Consider the following 25332-nt stretch of genomic DNA (forward strand, 5'->3'; position numbering starts at 1 on the left):
CAGGACGGATTAAAGATGCCAGTTAGCATTTTAACAGTAAACCGGATGTTGAAAGAAGATATTTACCGTGTGACAGCGAACAATAACACAAACAATTACAGTACGAACCTTTTCTGCTAAAGAGATCAATGGCTAAAAAAATAATCTTACCTAATATAACTGGTTTGTTTTAATCTCACGCTGAACTGAACAGAGTGACTTCCCCCCGGGGGGGGCCCTAAGACTCACCTCCTCCATTTTGGTGGCAAAGGTACGGGAACCTCCACACATTCCCTAGGCCCACACTGAACCCCACCTGGGCCAACACATACTGGATCTTAGAGTCCCATGCAGGCCGGTCTGCATCGCATGCCTCAACTCCATCTGGGCCGAGAGCAGCTGCAAGCTGAGTTTCAGACTGGCCCTCGCCCAGCCAGGCTACGTCCTCCTCGTTGCTGTCCAGAGGAGGTTTCTCCGTCTTGTCATAAAAAAGGAGAAGAAGAATCATAAAATACACTGATAAAAAGTTTCTTATTGACAGATAAGGTAAAAAAATATATTTTATGCCAAGTAAAGAGGAAAGAAGACGTGTAAAGACAAAATCCACCCAAATCTGCAAACGATAATAAGGTAAGAATACAAGTTCTGCATCACATGCAACACTAAATGTGATCGAGTACCTTTAATATGTCTGCAGATACCCACCAAGGCCAACTTATCATTTATCAGGAAACACAACAGTCTATTACAATAGGCAATGTGTACAGTGTCTGACTAAAGACCACTAAGGGCCAAGAAGAGGGACCAAGAACATGTGTGGCCTCCACCCTTCATCCACCATGTGAAAACACAGTTGTAAGACATATGTGCAGAAACTCATGCAGCACTCCAATTTCATAAATAAACAAGGAGGATATGCTCCATGTGGGAAAAGGTTTAAGACTCTGAGATCTTGTGTATACACTGTGCAGTTTCTGAATATAACTCATGTATTTGTTTTAAAGTTAAGATCCTTAAGACTTTCATGAAATCAGACCCCATTTTTGAGACTATTTATGGCTGCCATGTGCCAAGTGATAGCCATTTAGTGTATTTACATTTCATAATCATCTCTGTATGGTTAGTGTCTGAGTCTGCCATTCTCTCTGGATTCAAATTGCCTGGAATAGCAATGTATTCACAGGAAATTATGCATCTCGTATGGCATTACTGTTTGTAAGTTTGTCTTTACCCTCATGGTTTACTGCCTGCTTTCCCACAGCCGTATCAGAGCTGTGTTAAAGCACTGGTGCTGCTTTACTTTAAAGCATTCAGCTGGTGAAACCTGGTGTGGCTTTTATTGTGGAAAAGTCACGATAAACGATGTTTATGATCATCGTTAATCAAAAGGGCATGAACAAAAAAAAGAAGAAGAGAAAAAGTCAGTGGTTGATGTGTCTGTTGCCACATCAACCAGAACATATAGGACTGCTTGGTTATGGTAAAAATCATAATCATGATTATTTTGTTCAATATTGAGATCACAATAATTTAACACCATTGCTCACTGACTTTGGAAACATGCATTTATTGAACTTTTTTTTAAATTGTCTTTTTAACAGTGGATATTCTTGAGCTTTAATATGATTTGATAAAAAAACTGTCTCAAGTCTAACTAAACATGCCACAGCCTTGCTGAGGGCGAGTTTGTGCTTTTGGGAGGGGGTAAAAGTGCACCACTGTAAAGGAAAGAGGTGTGCTGGATTTATAATGCAAGACAAAACCAGAGCACCATTGCGAAACTAAATGGGGCACATTAATTGTTTTAATCTTAATCATCTTGTCATCGTAATTGTTGGAAGCCCAGATCATAGTTGAAAATAAAGTTTGATTAATCACCTTGCCCTAAAATAGAACATAATATGTTGTGAGTTGTCAGTTAGGGGATCCTTAGGCAGCATTTCCAAGGAGCACATTGTGAGTTATCTATTGTTGGTTATTATGTGAAAATTATCCAAATAAAAAGGTGATCAAATCATCTGCACATTCTGTCATTTAACTTACAAAAACATTACAGAAAAGCCCAATGTCAGGTGTCACTGTTCAAAAAGAATAATGACACTCTGTGCACGCGAACATGAGATCATCAGACTACGCTTGAACTTCACACTCTGACCAAGTGACTCAGCTCAGATGAGCAGGCAAGATCCAAAATGGCTTAGTGTGTGCCAAACTGGCTTAAGGACATGTCCTAGCTGTGCCACTGCTGGTATCAGCTGGTGAGAATGGAAAATTACAGGAGGTGTATGACCCAGAAAAGTATGTGGCTGGTACATGCAGGACACATGGCCAGATACGTCAGGCGATTTCAGAAATATGCATACACACATACACAGAAGAGTGTGGGACAAAAATATGCTTGTGCACACAAATATAGGGGAGGGGAAATGGGGAGAGCAGTTAGCCACTAGGCAGACCTCTGGGTGAAGGAGGGATAGTCTTTGGTGTCTTGTGGGTGGGAGAATCCAGTGGGAGGTGTTCGGTTTACATTGGTTCACACTGTGGGTGGTGCTGAGGTGCATGGGTGTACCACGTGGTGGATATAGTTGGCAACAAGGCAGAAGAAAAGCTATTAGAATTTATGTCAACATTTTGGGGACCCTTATCATGGACCTAAAATCTTTTGTTGTAGTAGTGGCGACACGTGTGTCAAACACCATCCAATGTTACCTCTAGAGCTGAACTGATTAGTCGGTTGATAGGTGAGTCAGTAATTGGAAAAAATGTACAGTTTTGATAATCATGTTACTTGTTATTCATTCAGCACAAAAGTAAACCAAACATTCACCGGTTCCAGCTTCTTTGAGTTTTGGACTGACAGTCAGACTTTACAGACTAAACTATTGTACATTAATCGATAAAAATAATTGTTAGTTGCAGTCCTAGTTACCTAAAGATTCAACTAACCTTGGATGGGGACTGATGAAGGTTACCTGTCCCTGACTCTATATTAGTATATTGTGAACTGATAAAGTTTGGCTATCAGATGTGTGAGTCACCTTGGTAGTGTAGCTCTTTCATTTAAAGGAAAAACAAAATGCCCTTCAAAACGACTAAAAACAAAAGAACCAAGGTGATCACAAAATGTTAAGTTTGTCACTGAAACAGATCTGTGTATAAGTGCAGATACAGTTCAACTCTTTTTACGAGCTTGGATATTCCACTGTATCCTTAATTGCTCCTCAACAACCCAGTAAGCCTGTATCAGGTTGTTTTGTAGTTTGTTAAACCAATTTATATACACAATACACAGTTTTCAAAGTGATAGGCTCAAGTAGCCTACTTTATGTTTATTTCCACTGCTTTTATGAAACTCTAAAGGAGGACTCTATGTCTTTAACACATCTTCAAAAGAAGTGGACAAACACTGCATGCTTATTTTTCAGCTCTGGGCCTCGCTACAGTCATGAGCAAAAGAACTACTGTATTTTTCTCTTTTTCTATACTTGGCTAATCTTAAATTATCTTCTTGTCCCACAGCCCCCTTCCCCCAGCACACTCACACAGAGTGGTCATAAATTTTTGCCTGTTGGTCAGCCAGGGTCTATCTCTGGGTACTTGTGGAAATCAGGCAACCACACGTCTGTCCTCAGTGAACGATGATAGTAAATACACTTTGTGCAAATACAGTTAGATTGGATCATATGTCCAATAGTGCAGGATATTACTGACTGTTTGCTGTAAAGTTTTTATTAAACAAGGTCAAGGTATTTACATGATAACTGGCATCTACTAAAACAGGATAAGCATTTTAATATGTCATATGTCTTTATAATGTTTTGATCATTGTGTTGTATTATTTAAACTAAAATTATTACATGATGTTAGACTTTTCAGTAACACTTAAAATGCTTAGTCAAAAATACTCTGTAAAAACGCTGTAGTCAAATGACATTCAGAGCATATCTGTGATTCAGACTCTGATTCAGGTTGTCTGCACATGGTTCTCAACATGGTGGTGGCTAAACTGGCGGCTAGCAGTTAATGGTGCTAAAAGTGAGAACAGGCTTAACAACAGTAACAGTGCTGAGAGAATAACCAGCCCATTCTTATTCCAAAGTTGTGAAATACCGCTGCATTGTTAATGCCAAAACCTCCTTTTGTGGCGGTATGATAGGCCGCCAAGTGGCATCAGTTTGTAATGCGGGTTATGATATGCCACTGGTTGGCTGGGTGGCAACTGTCATGGCGGTATGATACACAGACGGAGGGCAACAGTTAATAATGTGGCCATACAGCAATTGTTGCTGCAGTGTGATACACTGCTGGATGGCTTCAGTTTAAAATGCTGCCGGTAACAGTGTAATATTACCTTTTACTTTAATCAGATTTTATGATTTCATGCAACAAATAAATTGATTGATTGATTGAATATAAGAAGCTGAAAGTCCCTATAGCGTGGGTGGGAGGGGTTGTGGATGGGTCCAACAAACTGCAGACTTTCACCCAGGAGCCTGGTGTTCGCTTCCTTCCTGTATGAACGTAGAGCCAAACCATGATGTTTCTTTCTAATCCTAACCACATGCTTTTGTTGCCTAAACCTAACAACAAACACAGGAGGATACCTAGCACGTAATATGTAGACATGAGCAGCACTGAACAGGCAGTAATCAGTGAAGAGTTTGGATGAGAATGAGTGGTAACTGTGGCAGGGGAGGGTGGGGTGCTACACTTCTGCAATGAAGCTGTGGGTCACGTTATCAGCAGTAACTGTCGTATGAGTGCATTGCAGAGTGGTGATGATTAGCTAGCCAGTGGGGATACTCCATCACAACCACAAACAGAGAAACTCAGATTATAACACACACAATGGTAGCATGACTCAGGATGCCATTACTTCACCATATCTTTATAGTTTGCTGAGCATCACTGCTCTAAATGTGGCACAACTCTTTTAAATTCCTCCCAACAAGCATCTTTGTTGCTCAACAATTATCATACTGTATTCCATAATATTAGAATATTAAGGATAACAGAGGGATAAATTATTTTTAAGTCCAAGATTGTTACCCACCTTATGTCATATTGCGGTAAATCCCTGTATTTACACTAAACACAGTAACTGTGTGCAGCTGTTGCTGTATTTTGAGAGCACATTCATTTCATCAGATAACTCTGACAAACTACAGTCAGAAATACACATTATTTTTTCTTAATAGTCACTGTTCAATTTACACAGAGTGAACAAGAAAAGAGAAGGAAGCACCTGCATGATGCATTGCAACAGCCTGCAATAAATAACAACCAACATAACATCTTCAGGTTTGTTGAAACGGCTGCTTGGTTTATTGTTCACTGGACTGTGTTACAACAAAATATCCCATACTGTACAGGACAAATATAATGCCATTTTATAAGACACAAAAAGCAACCTAAAAAAACACCTCTCTGACACAAAGTATTCATTGCATGACAGATTACATTACTGTGTACAGCGGTTTCTATTTCCCTGTTAGCTCAGTGGAGTTAAACTAGGGGCTAAATGTCAGGAAATGGTAAAAAATGTTGATCAGTGTTTCCCAAAGGCCAAGAGGATGTCCTTGAATGTTTTCTTCTGTCAACAACTAAAAGATATTCAATTTACTGTCACTGAGAAGTAAAGAAAATAGAAAATATTCACATTTAAGAGGCTGAAATCAGAGAATTTTGGACTTTTTTTCTTTAAAAAAAATGACAAACTGATTATCAAATTATTTTGCAATCAACTGGTTTACAACTAACTGATTAATTGTTGCAGCTCCAAGTCAAACCCAGCCTTTACCTAGCTGGACAATTACTGTTACCTTAATTGTGTAGGAAGAGTGAAAGATGTTACTTAACATGTTTCATGATTTAAAAACAGAGGGGGGCAGTTCTGCCTGCAAAGCCATAAAGTGGCAATAAACTATTATCAAACATATTCAGTGTGTGGAACACTTTGTTTTGTGCATTTAAAGAAGCCTTAAACAGCCTGACACATATGTCTCAGTCTGCAGACAACCCAACCCTCCACAAACAGCCAGAATAAAGACCTTTTCACACATCTTGGCCCAAGAGTAGATTGACAATCTCACTTAACGGGCCATCAGGTTACTGGCCGTATTCAACTTTTAACCATGCCAGTTGTTACAGGATGAAGATCAGACAGCAGAACAGGAAACAAGATGTTTTGTCAACATTTTTAAGTTGTCAGTACTTAAAAGGTATGGCTTACAAGATCTACTGCAGTGCTGCCGACATTGGCCTTGTGTAAAACATCACACAAATGTACAACCGCAAAATAATCTTTTAAAGAGTCAGAATACTAACAAGGCATTCTGCTATCAAATAAATCAGTTGTGGACTGCACCAAGATGCTGTACAAAGGAAGCTAGAGTACTGTATACTATCAGATATAGTCCAACAGCACTGAGACGTTCATTGCAACAAATTAGTCACCTTCTCTACCTGTCTCACCCTGTTCCAAGGCTGGATTCTATCCAAGTATACGTTTATTTAAAGAAAACATGCAAACACCCTGCACACAGGTATACACTAGCAAATACACATGAGATAGGCTCCCCACACTCCCCATAGTATTGCATAATCTGAGTGGCTGCCAGTCATGAAACCACTCACTAACCCCACCTTTAGTGTAGCGTGCTGCCTATAGGATAGCTTGAAAAATACCTCTTACAGTATGGTTTACTATTCAGTGGCAAAACAAGAATGCATGTGAAAAGGGGGCATTAAATATAATTCTGCTTGCACACTGGCTACAGTGCAGTCTGTCAGTTTGTGCACACTTGCACATTGCTGTCTTGTCACATTTGACTTAAAATGAAACTATGATTTTGAGGTTAAAGTGCTGCCTTTCAGCTTTAATTTGAGGCTGTTTATTGTTGTCAGCGTTATTGTCAGTGCACCAACTGCAAAAATCTACACAGACTTAAAAGAAAAATAACATTTTATATTTGTTTTTGCAACTGTACAATATCTAGTAAAAAGTTTCTTTATTCATATATATTTTTTTAAACGTGTGTTACAGTAGCCTTAGTGTACAGGTTGACAGTTGTTCGTTTTGAAACTTATCTGTGGCTGATCACATTGAGCAGCTACTGTGAACAATTGCACAGAAAATCAGCTGCATAGGAGAGATTATCCAAAGTGAGGCAAACCACAGCCTTAAAGCCCATGCATGACCGCTTAAGTAACAAAGGAATCTAGTAACGGTAAATTATACAACCAATACGTACAGAACGTCCGACAAGAAAAAAAGGAAAAATAAGAATAGAGGTGAACAATAAACGCAGATTACTTTGAAGCATTAGAGCTCATAAAGACACGTTAGAGCAGAATTTCTATGTGGTGTGGACATACCATGCTGACAGCACGGTCCAAGACAGGAGTAGAGTTTCCAGAGGTCCTGGTGTGAGTTTCTCTGCTCGTCACTTTGTCTCTTTCTCACTAGGCTACTTTTAAACTTTTCCCTTATTTGCTTTCGCCAAAAGTCAGGCTGCTAAATACAATCTACTCAGGGGGAAAAGTCTCCACCGGGTAGTTTTGACAACTTGCGGCCACGTTTCTTGCGCTGGAACAAACTCTGTGGTCGCCAACCCGAGAGGACATATAGGAGAAATTACCACAGATGGAGCCAATGGGAGGACTGAGGGGGCTGAACTGCTCCTACCCTAAACGTTCAACGGGGCTGGACAACACGAGAGTACACACTGCTGGATGTGACTGTGTGTGTGCGTGTGTGTGTGTGTGTGTGTGTGTGTGTGTGTGTGTGTGTGGAGCTTGGAGATTTATCAAAATACAGAAGGCTGTGGAGAGAGCTGTCTGACCTGGATGTGATCAAGTCACTGTACTGCTTTGTACTGCATTTAGAAAAGATATTTTAAAAGCCACCAAATATAAATGCGCGTATATTCATGCAATTAGGGTACAGGTGCTGACTGCATCGTTAATACAGCTCAATTAAAGGCTGTGACTGCCAGAGAGCCCACAGCAAAGTGCGCATGCTGTGCGCCTAATTAGCGCACATTAACTCCCAGTTAAATTCTAAATCACTCCCATCAGCTCAAGCAGTCAGCTCACTTGCTGGACTGTTTGTTGCGAGAGAAAAAGAAAGAAAAACTTTAATAGAGGCAGTTCAGCAGGATTTGGATGAGATCAGCAAACACAGCAGCATTAACCCAGTTAATTCATGTCGGTTTTAAAGAAGAAAAAAAGTTGGCCACTCAAGGCCGGCTCTAGCATTTTTGGAGGCCTGGTCACCAATTCATCACCCATGCCTCTCATGTACACTGATTACCTCATTTACCTAACTGGAATATATTACTATCCCCCTTCTTTCTCATGCACAATATCCATCCATCCATCATCCATCCATCCATCCATCCATTTATCCAGGCGTGGGGGCAGCAGGCCAAGCAAAGCACCCCAGACCTCCCTCTCCCAACAACGCTTTTCAGCTCCTCCTGAGGGACCCCAAGGTGTTCCCAGGCCAGATGAGATATGTAATCCCTCCAGCATGTTCAGGGTCTGCCCTGGGGCCTCCTACCAGCCGAACGTGCCCGGAACACATTCAACGGCAGGTGCCCAGATGCCCAGACCACCTGAACAGACCCCTTTCAATGCAAAGGAGCAGTGGCTCTACTCTAAGCTCCCTCCAGATGTTCACCTCACTCTTTCTCTAAGGCTGAGCCTAGCCACCCCATGGAGGCAACTCATTTCGGCCACTTGTATCCACTATCTCATTCTTGCGGTAACTACCCAGAGCTCATGACCATAGGTGAGGGTTGGGACGTAGATGGACCAGTAGACCGAAAGCTTTGCCTTCTGGCTCAGTTCCCTTTTCACCACGACTGTCCGGCATTGCTAAGATATAGGCCTACTGTATATTTTTAAGAAGTTTTCTCACACCCCTGCATACAGCATTGGCGACTCCTAGTGGGGTCAGGACCCCTGAGTTGGGAACCAGTGCTTAAGTTTTGAACACACATTCTATTTATTACTTACCTTTATTACTTAAAAATATATCATATCATAAGTATCATATTTCTTGAACACATCTTAAGCAACAGTAAAAATAACCAGCACTCAAAAGTACTGCACAAAAGAAAATATTTAAAAATGATACAGTTTTACAAATCAATAATCAGATCAACCAATAATGTGTTAAGGGCCCTACAGTTTAATTACAATTCTACAAATATTGCACGCATATTGCACAATATTGTTCTCCTCAGAATGTGATGATGTGGCTACTGAAGTATCTGAAGCAACAACAATCCCTATCCAGGATGGTCCCATACAGCGGGGTAAGACTCTGAAGAGGTATATGGATGCTTATACGAACTTACTCAATCATTTGTAAAATTCTAACCTGCAAAGTGGCTGTCAAACAATTGTTGAGTCAAAGAGATGCTCTGTGTGAAGTCATCACCACTTATTCATTGTACAGTCAACTGATAAAAGATCTTAAAAAATAGCTCTCAAAAACTGAAGCAATAGTCCTAATTGAAAGATGTGTACTACAAATAAAGTCAAGTCGGCAAAAGAAAAAAATGATGGCGCTAAAGAATGGTATATGAAACACTAGCACTGAAAGCAAGCATCTCATTTTACTCTGCTGACCTCAACATGTTAGTATTACTGGCTGCTGAATGCCAGGAAAATGTGCACTCCCCCCAGTGGACAAAATGTACCAAGATGACCCTACATACTTGCACAAATTAATGTTTCAGGAATCCATAATTTGCACTAACGCTTATATGGTCCCTGAAATCGGCCCTATGAGTCCAGATTTTTCATTTGCTATTAAAGAGGACACCCCTGGGGTTATTTATTTTCAGAAATTCATAGGACACACTGGACACATAAAAATCATAAATCTGTAACATGAGCCCCCTGATGTGCATCTTTGCCTATTTTTGTAACATCTAGGTCTTACTCTTTATACAGGCAGATGATACAGACAACTTTTCCCACCAAATACATCAAGGGCATGGATAAGAGTGTCCCCTAGGTCCTACTGTGTACATAACGACACTGGAGCAGCTACACATTCCTTCTTATGGGATGCAGATTATGAGTGTCCCTGTGTAAGTCAAAGCTTGGAATGAATTCAAGGCTCACAGCAGTACAGTAAATCCTAAACTAATTGTGGAGATCTATGGTAAAGCTCTTGGGCTGCTGGGATGAGACCTGTTGTTGCTCAAAGTTATGTGTTTAATATCAACAGTAGTACTGTAAATGCTGAATTGCTCTTCATTAGTTACATTTAAACACAGGACAAAATGTCATTTCAGCAGACTGCTTGACTCTTTGGCCGAGAACTAGCTTGAGAAGTCTAGCATTAATTCATGCAAGGTAAGGGCAGCTGCCGAGAAAATTTTCCTTTCATATAAAGTTTTATTCTATAGCCAACACTGGATCCTCTAAACCAGAGGTTTTCAAACTTTGTTGTGTCAAGGACCCCTAAAATTGATACACATTAGGTCACAGACCCACATATGATAAGGTTTTGCTTCAGGGACCTCCATCTAAAATTTGTTTGGTTGTTAGATATTATTCAGACCAGATTATATTGTCAACTACAGTGGAGGAGATAACTGGGTAGGAGGAGGAGGTTCAGAAGTAGAGGTCCTCTCTTTTAACACAAAGGTTTATTTCCAAAACTCAAACTGCAGTTAAACAAAGGAGGGAGCAAACTCACGTGGGTTTAAATCTGAAAGAAACAAATACAAAATTAGAACTTCAGTCAAATTAGAAAAACGTTCATCTTCATAAAGGGAAAATAACGCTCAAAGTTGAGCTAATAACGTACAGGATAAACTAAAGAGAAAGAAACTGCTTACCAGCACTGCCACCCCATGGGATGATGAAGAAAGAATGAGTGCAATGGTGTTCAGGGTTTATGAAGGGGCGAGCAAGTGAAGTCAGTCAGGTTAATGAGTGAACAAAGAGTGAAAGGAACCAATTGACGAAAGGGGAGGAAAGGAAGTGAGGTAAGCGAGGAAAAGTAGTGTCAAAATAAAGAAAAATAGAAATCTTTACTACAAGAATAATCACTCTCATGTCTTTTACTCACACTGGGGTTAATTAGATAGTGGAAATAAACTATTCCCCACTGTCAAGGGACCCACTGCATTTCTCTCAAGGACCCCTGGTTGAGAGCCACTGCTCTAAATAGCGGAGCAGCTCCCCCGAAGATGATTACCAAGTATGAAACCCCACCAGTTAACTAATTTCATTGTCCAAAATGTTGCAAAGTCAAAACAAGCTCTGAAACACCAGGAGAAAGACTAAGAGATAGAAGTGCCTGTAAAGTAATCTGCTGTGCACTGCTAACCAAATCCCTACAATTTCCACAAAGCTGCAAAGCCTTTTTACTTATCATGTTGTAACAAAACAAAATAGAAATTAGATACTTGGATGCTTGAAGCTTATAGTGCAGTGTCAACGGTGGCACCTCCACTGCATTCTTTTGTGAATGGCACAGCAGTGAATGTCTTCGGTATGTAGTGCCAAAACTCATGGCCTTTTGTAACAACATGCTGAGAGCACGAAGTGTTGAGATGAATCTACTGTGCCTGCGGTTGTGTGGCAACTCTATTCTCCTCTACACTTGCTAATCCCATAGGGTCTTTGATTTTCAGTGTGAACACCTGTTTACAACCACCTGTGCAACAGTCACACACAAGGAGAGCTGCAGGGACAGATGGAGTCTGACCCTTAACTACCAGTTGGTGTCACTGTGCACCAACTGCTCAGTTTTCTCCGACACCATGTCCTTACCTGCTTTCGTTGTATCCAGGAGCGTCTCACCTACAGTATCTTTGTGACTTTGGCTGAGAGTTGTTAAAATTATGATGGAAACATCATCCTTAAACGTTTAGTAGAAAGCAAATCCTTCATGGAAAAGTAACATCTACTCAAGTTCTGTGTACTTGACTTGACTTGACTTGTACTTGACAAAGCTTTTTCTGAAAAATACACACAACCACTACAATCTCTAATATCTACTGTACAGTTGCTAAGTAATTCAACATACATCTGTCAAACTGCTGAGGATTGCATGAGCCAAAAAAAAAAAAAAAAAAAAAAAAATTCCGCACATCAGAAGTCAGATATTTCATTTTTTGCCAACATCCTTATCTACACCTTCTCACCTATCCTTTAATGTACTCTCCCTGTCTGTTATTGCAAACATACTGAACATAACCCAATCTATATTCATAAAGAACTTAAAAAGTTACCAGAGCTCTCAGACTGTTTGATCTGTTATTTTCCTCCTGAATGTTACAGGCCAGTGGTGTGCAACCTTTAGTATCAAAAGAGCCATTTTTGGACAAAACAAAAAGAAAAAGAAAAATGCCTAGAGCTACAAAAACATATTTGATCCTTATGCTCTGGAGCTGCAGGTTGCCTACCCCTGGTATAGGTGGTCCTATGGCCATAAATGTGAAGGAATATTCTAATCAAATTAGTTTAGCCAACTTAAAACACTTTCTCCTTTGCCAAATAAAAAAAATTGCATTCAAATCTTTAACTTCTTTTTATTGACATTTCTTACTTTGAACTTTTAATTACCCTTGTCACCTCTGAGACTCACCCTGGCCTAGTCTCTAACGAAACTTGATGTCAATGAATTTGTGGAGGTGGGGAGTACAAGGAAGACTGCATTACATTTCTGGAATGGCATGTGTTGCAGATCACATTAGGCCCTTTGGCACAAGCCACGGGGAAGTTGTTGAAAGAAATGCCTGTCATAAGGAAGGAGAAGCTCACAAAGATGCAGAGAGAGGAATGGGAGGGAGGGAGCATGCGTGTGTGTGTGTCTGTATCAGCGGATCAGAGGAGAGTGAAAGCAACACAGATTAACTACGAAAGGAAAGCCAGACTTGTTTTTCCTGTTTCTGCATATCTCGAGAAGGTGGGACGTCCTCGTGTAAACAGCTAAGCTCAGTGCTCAAACAGCTCAGCACCAGGACTGGTCTCTGTGCCTTTTTTTAAAGACTCAAACCACAATAAAAGGTAAAGTGATGTATTCTATGTTTTAACTTTTTGTAAACAGTGTGTGTGTATTTGTGTGATTGGGAGGGTTAGAGACAGGTGCACCTGTCGTAGGAAGGACAGTTTGTGTCAGTAATATGTTGCTTAGGAGATGCTTGATGCAGCTTCACTTCATCTTGATACATTTGAGTATTTTGTGATTTCTAACTGCAAGAAAGGCTTTGTCTGTGCAATATGCATTTTATGACAATTGTTAATGCTTGAAATAGTTCATGCAGTAGCCACTGCTGCATCAATATGTTGGAAGAGGAGGAAATTATATGTTAAACTAAAAAAAGAACTAAGCTGCAATGTGATTGCACAGCACAAAGTTTTATACTCAGCTGCTAGCGTTTCTTTTTTTTTTTATTGTGTTTTAGAGGTTGTGTCATCTGCATACCATGCACCTGATGACAGTGGTTTTTCCTGTCGTGTGCATCCGTCACTGTCACTGCATGCAAGCGTAAGAGTGTGGTGGATACTTGGCATTCTTACAATCATCTTGGGGAATGCCGCAATATTGAACTCTCATTTATCATTTTTTGACAATGTCCAGGTTAGGTCAAGATGAGTTTGTTTTGCTCAAAGTTTATCAAAAACTTTCACATTGCATATGTAGACTAGTCTAGTTAGAAAAGTAAAAACATATATATGATAATTTAAGTTGCAGGGTGACTCACATTAAAGGTCCAGTGTGCAAGACTGACGGGGATTTAGTGGCACATAGCAATGAGAATTGCACAGTATAAACAGCGGAAACTTCTCCCAGTTAGAATTCCTTCAGTGTTCATTGTTCAGGAGGTTTTAACCGGGAGCTGAATTATCTGCAGAGGTCTCTTCTTTCCAAAACAAACATAGAGGTGATTTAAACCGGGAAAAAAACTTAATAAAGCAGTATTCCATTACACATTTCGGACACTGCTTGTCGCAACGGGCCTCCAACTACGGTGGCTGATGTGAAAATGCCAAAAACACAAATGGCCCTTTCTAGAGCCAGTCTTTTGTTTATCTGTTCTGAGCTACTGTAAAAACATGGCGGACTCCATGGACAAGGACCTTCTCCCTATGTAGATATAAACAGCTCATTTTCAGGTAACAAAAACACAATGATTCTTATTTTCAGGTGATTATACACAAATGAAAATTTACTTATTGTATTATGTTCCATTCCTGCAATATATCCCCCTAAATCCTACACACTGGACCTTTAAGTAATAATGAGATGATGTATAGATGGATATTACTTTTCCCAAGAAACAGGAAATGAGGTGTTGGAAACATAAATAACAGTAAACATTTACCTAGAAAAAAAATATCTGACCTTTATCCCTGTTGTCTGTACTGTATATGCCTAATTTTACTTTCACTGTCTGCATCCACACACAACAGATGTCTAAATCACCGCCTCCAGTGGTCCCCAGAAAGCATTCAGGTGTCAGAGTCATGATAATTCCAGGACAGCAGCCCGCTCCTACTGGTCTGCCTACCTACACAGGTTTTGGCAAAGGTACTGTATATTCATCTGCCTAATGTGTATATATATATATGCATGAACATGTGCTGCTGCCACAAAGATGTATTATCCTGCTGCTTGCAACCCACGTTACATATTATGTCCAAGTTTGCTTGAATGACTTTGTTCTTTCTCTGCCCAGAGAATGGTGCCAGTGGGGAGTCAAATCATACATCTCTACTTAATGCAGAGAGAGAAGTGGTATGTATCCACATGAATAATTTACAAGAAATCAATAAGAATTTTTAATATATAAAGGACATCAAAATGTTTATATAAAATATGTCATGCATATGATGTTCATAATATAAAAAGAAATGTACAGGATGTTAGTTATTTTAGACTTTAAGTTGAAATATAAATGCAACACATTTGTTTTGGCTCCAATTAAAGATCTAATAATTTTTTTCTACACGCACACAAGGCTTAGTTCTTTCAAATTTTGTTCAAAAATTTGTTTAAATCCATGTTGGTAAGCACTTTGGCAACATATTACATAATCCATCCACCTGACAGGTGTGGCATATCAAGATGCTGATTAAACAGCACGATTACTCCATAGGTGTGCCTTGGACTGGTCACGATGAAGGCCACTCTAAAATACACAGTTTTATCATACAGCACAATGCCGCCTTGGATGTTCTAAGTTTTGTCCACCAGAGCTATTGCTGTAGATTTAACGTTCATTTCACTGTCGTAAGCTAAGACCTGACTGATACAACAGTTTACACATACAATAATTTCTGTCCAAATGGTAAGAAGCGGCGTCTCAGGGACGCTCATCTCAGTGGCTGGTCTCAGACCATCTTGCAGGCAAAGAAGCTGGATGGGGAGGTCCTGCGCTGCCTCACACTAGACTGGTTAGATGTACTGCCAAATTCAGGGAAATGACACTGGAAATGACACTGGAACGAGAGCCTATTGAAGAGAGTTGTCACCACATACTGTTTAAAGAATTTTTTTGAGGCAGGAGTGACCATATTTGCACAAGATGTTGGGGTTCTTCTCCTCTTGGTCTTTACTGCTCCTCTTCCGGAATCAGCCTCAAGTGGTCATTCAAGGATCCTGAAGGTTGCCACTTGGTTATCACAGATATGAAGGACAGCATTTAATTCAGTCCAAAGTTTAAAACATTGATGACATTCAAGGCTATAGTTTGTGGTGATGCTGTTGTGTTTGATTGCATTTGATAAGAGATTCCTATGGCTGTTGGTGTTCCACTACCTGTAGGTGGACCCAATAAAAGGAACTGTAGAGGATTGCACATAAATCAACGCCTCTTTCACACACTCTAAAATACTTGACAGTATAAGTATTACAAATATATCTTTTGCAGGGCTGTTGTATTGGATGGGGTACATATGTGTTTGGATACCTTACACTGAATGCAGAAAAATACGTCAGCTTTTTAGTTGTGCCTTTTTGTATGCTGTTTGACTCACTAAGAACTTATCAAATCACCTGTGATATGAACTGTTAAACCATTAAAACACTTTCTATAAGTCACTCTGGCTAAAACATACAGTATCTTTCTTCAGGAGATTATGAATCACTGCTTTGACGATGTGGAGCGATTCATGGCACGCTTGCAGCAGACAGCTGAGGCCCAGACTATTCTCAACCAAAGGAGGAAAAAGAGAAGCAGAAAGAGCAAGAAGAAGGAGGATCATGATGGTGAGAGTTGTCCAATCAAAGAAGTCAAAATCAAAGAAAGCTGTTTGTATGTAGACACTCCAGCCTCACAGAGTCTTCAGAATGAGACCCAAATAACAACATGTACCGTAGTCTGATGATATATTTGAGGTAGGTTTGGAATTTGAAGAAGTGTAGATCAGTTGGTGGCAGAGGACGATAGATACTTGTTGACTGCAGGAAACTACTAGGTACTGCAGGAAACTACTAGGTACTTGATGACTGCAGGAAATTTATGAATGCTGGCCTCATGTACGGCTGCAGAATAAGAATGGAGGCAGGAAACTGGAGACAAAGGCTTAACATTGGCACACCATTTTACACGCTGGAAGCAGGTCAACAGGCAGGGTGCCAAAGACAAGAATGACGAAGACAATACTGAACCTGGGCCAAGTCAGTCTATAGAGACAACAACATCTTTAAATTTTTTAATTGATTTCCAGTCAGCTTAATTCATCTTTTTTTGTGTTGGGTTGGCAAAACATTAAAGGGACAGTTCACCCCAAAATCAAAAATAAATATTTTCCCTTTTATCTGTAGTGCTATTTGTCAGTCTAGATTGTTTGGTGTGAGTTGCCAAGTGTTGGAGATAACAGCCGTAGAGATGTCTGCCTTTTCTCAAGTATAATGTAACTACATGGTACTCAGCTTGTCATGCTCAAAGCGCCAAAAACATCAATGTCTCTGTCCAGACATCATGACCCGGTCACTCAAGATAATCGAGAGACCCTTTTTTGTGCAGTTTAATGTACTATTTTTCACCCACACACCTGGTGGACATACTCGCCAACCATATCAATGCGCAGAAGGAAGCATGCATCTACTATTAGCTCACCTAGCATCACTGAGTTAGCTAACGTCACAGCTCAGCCAAAGAGGACGGCATTAATGTTTACATCTTGCGCTATCACAAGCACAGGCATCTCATTCATGAGTAGATACACGCTTCCTTCTGTGCAGTGATACAAGAGGTGGGTGCAGTTGAGCACAAGCTGAGTGCCATCTAGTTCCATTATAGCAGAGAGAAGGCAGACATCTCTACTGCTGATATCTCCAACCCTTGGCAAATCACACTAAAACAGTCTAGATTGTATAATGGCACTATAGGTAAGAGGACAAATATGCATTTTTGATTTGGGGTTGAACTGTCTCTTTAAATTGCCATTATCCAGTGGAATGAACATCAATAATCAGTTTTCATTCTGAGAATACATGACCACATTTTTAGGGGCATTTTCTATTCTACTGTGACACAAAGATCTGCAGAAAGAAGAGCAAGAAAGTTTGGTTTCACTCTTGATTAGATACTATAGATTGCCATTAGGTGTGGATGGAAGCTTAAGCACCTATCAATCTTCGCCTTTTGTAATCGCAGCATGACCAGGGTGTTTCCCAGGTTTCTGGCTAGTGTATGCTTGGTTAGGTGTGACTCTAGATAAGACTGAATGTAATAAACGTATGAATGCATTAATAATGAAATAACCACCAACTTTGTTTTGTGGGTGTACTTGTTGGAACAAGCCAGAACAAGCATTCCACACCTTTACTTACACTTCATTATACTGTTGTGTTTCTGTTTTTCTCCTATTATTTCAATTTTCTGTTTTTTTTTTTTCATTTTGTTAAAAGCGTGCTATAACTTGCATTTGACAGCTTGCAGTTTAAATGATACTGATACCAATATCAAATTTGAAAAATCAATGCATGAACATAATAACAACAGTAATCGTGACACAGTTATGTGTCTGTTTCATGTCTATCCTGTTAAGTTGTAGCTGTCATTGTGCTCTTCTCTGCAGATGATTTGTTGACCCTGAAAGCTCTCCCTCCGTCTGAGGAAGAATTTGTAGACATCTTTCAAAAAATCAAGTACTCCCTCAGTCTGCTGGTGAGATTAGATATGTCATAATCAAGCACTGAGTAACTTCACAAATTTACACGTAAATTTAGATAAAACCACTGACCCCATTTGCTGGTTTATTTAGGATCGTCTCAAGTCATCCATCAAACAGCCTGACGCACCAGAGCTGCTGCATTCCATCTTTGTACCTCTTAGACTGGTGAGTCTTTCTTAAGTTTCATTAAGAGGTTTCTCTTTCTCTATGATACTGACTGACTGATGCTCTCTTACACAGATGGTGAAGACCACTGGAGGGCCAGCGTTAGGAGCGTCGGTGCTCAGTCCTGCTATGACCAGTGGTGCTGTTTCACTGCTTCAGGAGCATCTGACCAAAGATGAAAAGGAGCTCTGGACTTCATTAGGGCCCAACTGGATTTCACCCTGGTCTGTCGGCTTCTGTATGTGTGTGTGTATAAATTGGTTTGAGAGTGTGTCATGTTGCTTTAACAAGAACCTCTTGCTTTCTTTCTCAGTTCGCAACTCAGTGTGTCTGTCCCTCCATACTCACCTGTCTTCCTGGATGGGTGGCAGCCTCAGGCTTATGACTCAACTGGCCAGCTTTGCGAAGATCCGATCCAGTCGCAGCACAAACAAGATGCTCTCATGGAAAGTAGGGGGACGCGAAATCTACAGGTGCAAGCTCGACAGATAGCACAGAGCCCGGGTGAAGGCACTGATGAAGTGTAAGTCTGTAGACATTTAAAAAAAAAAAAGGGTTACAGAACAAGGTGCAATTATGTTTTTAAAGCAGGAGTTACAATGCCAGCTAAGTTCCTAAAGGCTGCAATTAACAGTATAACAGTACTACCTCATAAAATCAGTCTGGAGGTTATAAAGTCTGAGAATAACTCATGTCAATGGGCCTCATGCAGCAACGTTCTCATAAACTTCTTCTGTTAAAAGAAAAAATAATAAGAGAGTCAACTCCAGATGCACCAAACATTCTTAATTATCCAAATGTGCTTTTAGGTGTGCTGATCCCATTTGACCTGTCAGCATGGGTAACATTGTTAAAATACTTTATATGACAGACGTACTGTGTGTAAAAACTCTGGCACATGCCCAAGAATTGTAGAGGTGCCAACAAAAAAGGCAGTAAGAGGAAGACCTCCTGCATAATTTACATACTGTTTAATAAACTAAAACAAAGTATAACAGATTTTCCAGAATGTCAGATACTACAAGACAATCAAAAACCCAATAGTGACATAACATTTGTGATGCTGTGTCAGCAGAGAGATGCAGAGTAACGACAATTAATAGAAAATTGTTTGACACAAAAATAGAAGCAAAATTCAACAATCAAATCATTATAATAAATATAAGACTTATAATAATCTGAATTTGAGTACATGATATTCATACCTTTGTTTATGTTCCTCAAATTTAAAACTCGTGTTTCCTTTGAATCAGTCAATTTGTTGACTATGAAAATGGGATGTTTTTTAGAGCGCTCTTGACCACATGTAAAATTTTCTTTCATCTAAGAAAAGAGCAAAAATGAGAAACCATTGGTGAATCCCAGAAATCAATGGCTGATTAAAAAAATACAGAACAAACTGTGGAAATGAAGAAAAATATCATATATTACTTCCTGCATGAAGTCCAGTGTCATCAGAGATAAAATTACTGATATCCGACTCCAATTTGTTAAATCGGTTTAATTTTTTCCTCATGTTTTATATCTTTTAAATTACATTTCAGAGAAGGAAATGGGCTTCCACCAGAGGGTGAGAGACTTTTCTGCTGCAGTTACGACTTTGTGGCCAGAAACAGCAGTGAGCTCTCTGTGCTACAAGGAGAAACATTAGAGGTACACATCCATAAATAGAATTACTGGGTAGTGGTGACCCACCCGCCAATGTAGATGTATTCCTGGAATGTATCACAAAACTCCACTGATCTTTCTTTAGGTCATCGAGTCGTCGAAGCGGTGGTGGAAGTGTCGGAATCGCTTTGACCAGATAGGATTTGTCCCCTTTAATATCCTGGAGCCTCTGTCTGCGTTGAATAACACTGGGGGAGGCAGCCCCGTGGTACTTAGAGATTCAAAGGTACAAATACACACACAACATACAGAGATTTACTGTTTTTTGTTTCAGTACCTCAAATATTACACACACAGAAGCTTTTTGACTCATCTCATCTTGCAATTTAATGATCTATTCCTGCTTTTCCACAACATTCCCATGGAATTGTTGCTTTTCCACAACAGACGCCCCTTTCCCCTCGGACAAAGTACTTCTCATATGCTCCACCAAGCCCAGTTAGGACTAGTCCTGCTGCTACAAGCCCAATGCGACCACAGAGCATGGTTCTACCATCTCAAATGATGCAAGGAGAAGACAGTGACCCAGGTAACATGCCCATACATGTTTGTCAGCAATGGTAAATCGTGTGATATCAAGTTCACAAACATACTGGATCCCAGAAGCTTCTTATGTTCAACTTCTTGGAACATTTCAGTGTCTTACAGCAGTAGCAGTCAGTGCTGATCTCATCTGTCATTCAAAGGTTCAGTGTAAGATTTAGGGAGATTTGGTGGCACCTAGTGGTGAGGATTGTGGGTTGCAACAAGCTGAAATTTATCCCAGCTAAAATTCTGTAGGTGTTCATGGTTTAGGAGGTTTTTACTGGGAGCCAAATCATCTGTGGAGATCACTCTTCCTTTTTAAAACAAAAACACCCTGTGATATAAACAGTAAAGAAAACATCACCTAATAAAGCAGTTTCATGTTACAAATCAGTGTTTTTCCAACATTGCTTGCTGCAGAAGGGCTGTTAACTACAGTGGCCGATACAAAAATGTGAATGGCCCTATCTGGAGCCAGTGTTTGGTTTGTACTTTCTGGGTTACTGTAGAAACATGGCAGTAAACATGGCGATCTCCATGAAAAAGGACCTGTTCCTGTAGATATACAGAACTCATTCTAAGGTAACAAACGAAATGATTCTTATTTCCACGTGATTATACACTAAAGAAAATATACTTACTATATTTTTTTCACTTTGCCAATATTTCCCCCTAAATCCTACTCACTGGACCTTTAAGCGCACACAAGTCCTGCCTCCAGCAGACAGCTAGCATTTATTAAGATGCCCACCTCCAGTGTATTGTCGCATCCACGCTGAGTGCCATGCTTCCACTGCCAAGTTCCCTGTATGCTGTAGCTCCATGATGCATCATGCCACATGGAAACTGATGTCTTTGACACAATAATCTTTTGGTTAAAACTGTCCAGCAAATTGCATCAGCTCTTTTGTTGTTACTAGGTGCACTTTATAGCAGGTGCGGCCTTTAAAATCTCAGTCCTACAAAACACTGAGATGATGTTGACAGTAAGTACAGAGATAGCTATCCATAAACAGACCTCTGTCTATGTGTGTCTAAAAGTCGTTAGAAATTTTGTCAGTACCATCTATGAACATTTATCATATCAAATAACCCTAGAGGTTGAGCACCAACTTACAAATTAAGTTTTGTGTGTTTTGCATTTGCAGTCCTGATAATAAATGATGAGCTCCTTCAGCGGCTAGCTGGGAGAAGAGACTCAGCCCGTCCGCCGGTGGTCCCCCGCACAGCTGACACTTCTACTCCCCTGAACTACCACTCACCAGCTGTTGAGGTGAAGGCCTGGCTCAACACCAAGGGCTTCAGCCAACAGTGAGTGAGCATTTTTAGAGAGAACTCCAGCACAAAGCTAGTTTGTAGTACCTATTAGTTTATTTGAAGCTACAGCTTGTTCTCAAGATCCACCAGGAATATCAAATGATATTAAAGGAATATCATGTCCAACATGTTTAATACCGTTTGTATGCATTATACATGCAGCTTGCAAAGGCACACTCCCAGCTTTTTAGTGCACAATAGCGCCCCCAAATGTTAAACTGTCCTCCCTGACAATGTTTATGTTTTGCAACTTAACTGTGGACTGAGGGGAGCTGGAGTTGAACATAAACAGTAAGCTACAATGACATTTAGAGGAATTATTACAACAGGAAAATAAAGAAGTGAATCATAAAAGAAGGTAAGCCTAGATTTTGTTTTACAGTTCAAACACCTGGATTCTTATATCCAGGTTATAGGTGAAATAATGACAATGAAAACTCTCTGAAGACTGATTCTGTTGCTCCTTCCTCCTCTGTTAGGACAGTACAGAGTCTGGGCATTTTAAATGGAGCGCAGCTTTTTTCCCTGGATAAAGGTGAACTCTGCACCGTGTCACCGGACGAAGGCCAGAGAGTCTACAGCCAAATTATGGTGCAGAAGGCCCTTCTTGAGGTTAGTCCAGTGTTATTTTTCAGATTCAGAATTTATTGATCCCCAGGGAAACAGGGAGAAACTGTTTCATGTTACAGTTGCTTCTTTACTGTATATAGGTATAAAGAAATACTAAGAAAATAGAAATGAAAAAAAGAACATATATGTAACACAGTGAGTACATATAAATATCAAATATAAGAAAATATACAAATATGAGAAGGGATATGTTGTTCAAGAAATATAAGAAATGTGTACAAATGTGTGCACCATACTACAAGTATGCTCAATTTAATGAGTAGAATTGGAAAGAATTACATAAGAGAGAGTTGTACAGTATTGTGCAGTTTTCTGGCTGTACCGTATGTTCTTGTGTGTTTGTGTGTGTCTGTGTGTTCTGAGCCAGTTGTTTGCTCAGCCTTGACTTATGAACAGACGTACTGTAGCCTACGTTGTTTAACACAATGTCACTGACCTACATTGACTAAAGATTATTTACCTTTCAATTTACAAAACACGAAATGCACATCAGGTCCAACAGACCTCAAAGGTCAGAGCTAGAGAGCCTTCTTGTGCTTGGTCTGGTACTAAAAGAAATTCATAATGGGTGTCTTCAGCAGTGTGTTTTAATTTGACCTTCACTGTGCAGACATTGGATTTTAATGTGATCAAATAGGAGTTAAATTTAAGCATATTTTCCAATGACAGTTTTTAAATGAATGGACTAAAACAGTTGGGAAGCTTCTTTCAAAGTTTGCCCCCCAGAAAACCCAAAGTTTCCTTGATATTTCCCTGCTAAATTACATTTTCTTGTGTCCTCCTCAGGATGTGCGCAAAGCAACAGAACTAGAGACGGCAATGGAGAAACAAAAGCTGAAGATCGACCTGAACTTGGAGAGTGATATAGTGTGACGGACATCCACTAACAGACATGGCAACAAAGATCAATGGAGATCAATGTGGTTAAGCATATACAGTGATGGTGCAGCTGAATTGTATTCTTTTAATCGTACATGCTGTATATCTACATGCTACAAATTCATCAACAAAAGTAAGCTGCGTTAAAAGTAAAGCTCACTCACTAACACTCTGATTGATGATGGGACTATTTTGGATTTTTACATGTATTTAAGAAAGAGGGGCTTTAAAACTTCAACTTCTTGCCAGAGTTTTACTTCAAGGTTCTGTATACATTGTTCAGAGCATTAATATAGCAGAGAACCAATATTTGGAGTAATGGCATCCTGAGCAGAGAATGAAGTCAGACTACCTCTGTGTGTGTTGTTATCCAGGCCTCTTTGTTTGCTGCTTTGGTAGCCAGTCCTGCCATATGTACATTTATTGCATTTAACGCCTCATTCCCGCATAGCTCTGTGTACATTAGCATGTCAGCTGAAAGTCCATTCATTCCTGTGAGAATCTCAAGATCGCCAATGGATTTGCTAAACTTTTGGACTGAATGCACTGTTCTACAGGAAATTTGCATAAAAATGAATTAGCTGACAGATTGATGAATGATTGATGATACATTCTTCCTTAGTAAAAAGTTTGACGGCAAGTTTAGCTATCTAACACTGGTAGCATGTTAACTGTGTTACATGTAATGTGCATGCAACAGGCTCCATTCGCATAATCCACAAGACTAGGTGGTTGAAAATGCTTAAAATTAACTTTTCTGCCATTTCTACTGTGGCATTTTTATCTTTTCATGAAAATATTTCCTTGTGTTGACCACTAGGGGCCTACTCTGTATACTATACGCAAATACACAGCCTTGCTGCCAATTTTCCCCAGTGGCCACTCACTCGCAAAGAAAAAACCTGTGGCCTAAAAAGCATTCTCCCCATAGACCGTCATTGTAAAAGAGGTGTCTGGACACCTCAAACTGCAAACAAGGTCATATATGACTCTTTTTTGAATTTTTGATTCATGGAGGTTTTATATTTGTAAAACTTTCCTCAAGCCGAGAAAAGCAATTTAAAAATTCATGAGATCATCACAACTAGTGGGAGAAACACTACTGCGCATATTCAGTGGGCTGTGGAAGAAAGCCCTAAAATTAAACTTTTTTTTGGTGGATGCACCAGGTGAGCAATTCCATTGCAATGAATAGGTGCCATCTTGGGATCCAGTATCTAGGTATTATTATTTTAAATTATGGTAAATACTGACACAAAACAAAACTCTGTGGAAACAAGTCAAAAGTCCCTGTCTGCACCAATACAGCAGCTCCAGGTTAACAATGTTAATTTGACACTGTTGCCAGCTTATCCATTTCCATGTTGAGAACCCATCCATCCATTTTCTAACTGCTTATCCTCTTGAGGGTCGCAGGGGGGCTGGAGCCCATCCCAGCTGACCTTGGGTGAGAGGCAGGGTACACCCTGACTATCAGACTATCTCAGGGCTGACTCTTAGAGACAGACAACCATTCACACCTATGGACAATTTATAGAGTCACCAATCAACCTGTCCCCAACCTGCATGACTTTGGACTGTAGGAGGAAGCCGGAGTACCCCGAGAAAACCCATGCTCCCAACCCAATTCCGCACAGAAGGGCTCCCATACCCGGGATCGAAACAGGAACCTTCTTGCTGTGAGGCGACAGTGCTAACCCCCACACCATTGTGCCTCCCCTATGTTGAGAACCGTGTGCAGACAATCTGTATCAGACTGTGCATCATAGATATGCTCTGAATGTTGTATACAGCTCCTTCAAGCTATTCTGACCGTTTGGTGTTCATAGTATGTTTTACAATTTAAAAATTTCTGTCATAAGTTGTTCAGGCAATATCTAAAAATACTGTGCAACAAACCAAATCACATGCTGATGATTAGTTTGATGTGCTAACAACAATGGACTGAAATGTCTTTTTAGTGGTATATAAAAAAAGGTACATTCTATCAAGAATATCGATGACTCTACA

The 25332-nt window shown here is 40.0% G+C and overlaps 2 protein-coding genes across 4 annotated transcripts in view; one reads left to right on the forward strand and one right to left on the reverse strand.

The window, feature by feature from the left end:
- slc6a16a (solute carrier family 6 member 16a) overlaps nt 1-18789 on the reverse strand; it is a 28318-nt gene extending 9529 nt beyond the window's left edge. Inside the window, exons 1-2 of one of the 2 annotated variants that reach the window (XM_050069841.1) lie at nt 18652-18789; nt 229-457 (exon numbers count right to left, since the gene is read on the reverse strand). Coding sequence is in view for 1 of the 2 variants with exons in the window: in XM_050069840.1 (XP_049925797.1) it covers nt 229-457; nt 7357-7359 (232 nt within the window). In the remaining variant the exon portion in view is untranslated. Of the gene's footprint in view, nt 1-228; nt 458-7356; nt 7639-18651 lie in introns of those variants that run through there. The other variant, XM_050069840.1, reaches the window with a different exon arrangement.
- On the forward strand, nt 10385-25181 carry eps8l1a (eps8 like 1a). 2 transcript variants are annotated; one of them, XM_050069843.1, is made up of 14 exons: nt 10385-13020; nt 14428-14545; nt 14694-14752; nt 16090-16225; nt 18043-18131; nt 18229-18303; nt 18379-18527; nt 18617-18826; nt 19848-19956; nt 20057-20197; nt 20359-20500; nt 21645-21807; nt 22293-22425; nt 23230-25181. In XM_050069843.1, exons 2-14 carry the CDS (start codon nt 14428-14430, stop codon nt 23314-23316), a joined length of 1611 nt encoding a protein of 536 aa, XP_049925800.1. In that variant the 5' UTR covers nt 10385-13020; the 3' UTR covers nt 23317-25181. The 2 variants fall into 2 exon arrangements, with proteins under 2 accessions (XP_049925800.1, XP_049925799.1); XM_050069842.1 differs by lacking the exon at nt 10385-13020 and adding an exon at nt 13480-13501.
- The last annotated feature ends 151 nt before the right edge of the window (nt 25182-25332 follow it).

The sequence above is a fragment of the Epinephelus moara genome, chromosome 18 (assembly GCF_006386435.1).
Source record: "Epinephelus moara isolate mb chromosome 18, YSFRI_EMoa_1.0, whole genome shotgun sequence".
NCBI classification, from domain to species: Eukaryota; Metazoa; Chordata; class Actinopteri; order Perciformes; family Serranidae; genus Epinephelus; species Epinephelus moara.

Coding starts and splice junctions, on each gene's coding strand:
- eps8l1a (XM_050069843.1), top strand. CDS start 14,428: ATGTCTAAATCACCGCCTCCAGTGGTCCCCAGAAAGCATTCAGGTGTC. Junction 14,753..16,089: donor TTAATGCAGAGAGAGAAGTG/GTATGTATCCAC, acceptor ATCTTTCTTCAG/GAGATTATGAATCACTGCTT. Junction 18,132..18,228: donor AGTACTCCCTCAGTCTGCTG/GTGAGATTAGAT, acceptor TGGTTTATTTAG/GATCGTCTCAAGTCATCCAT.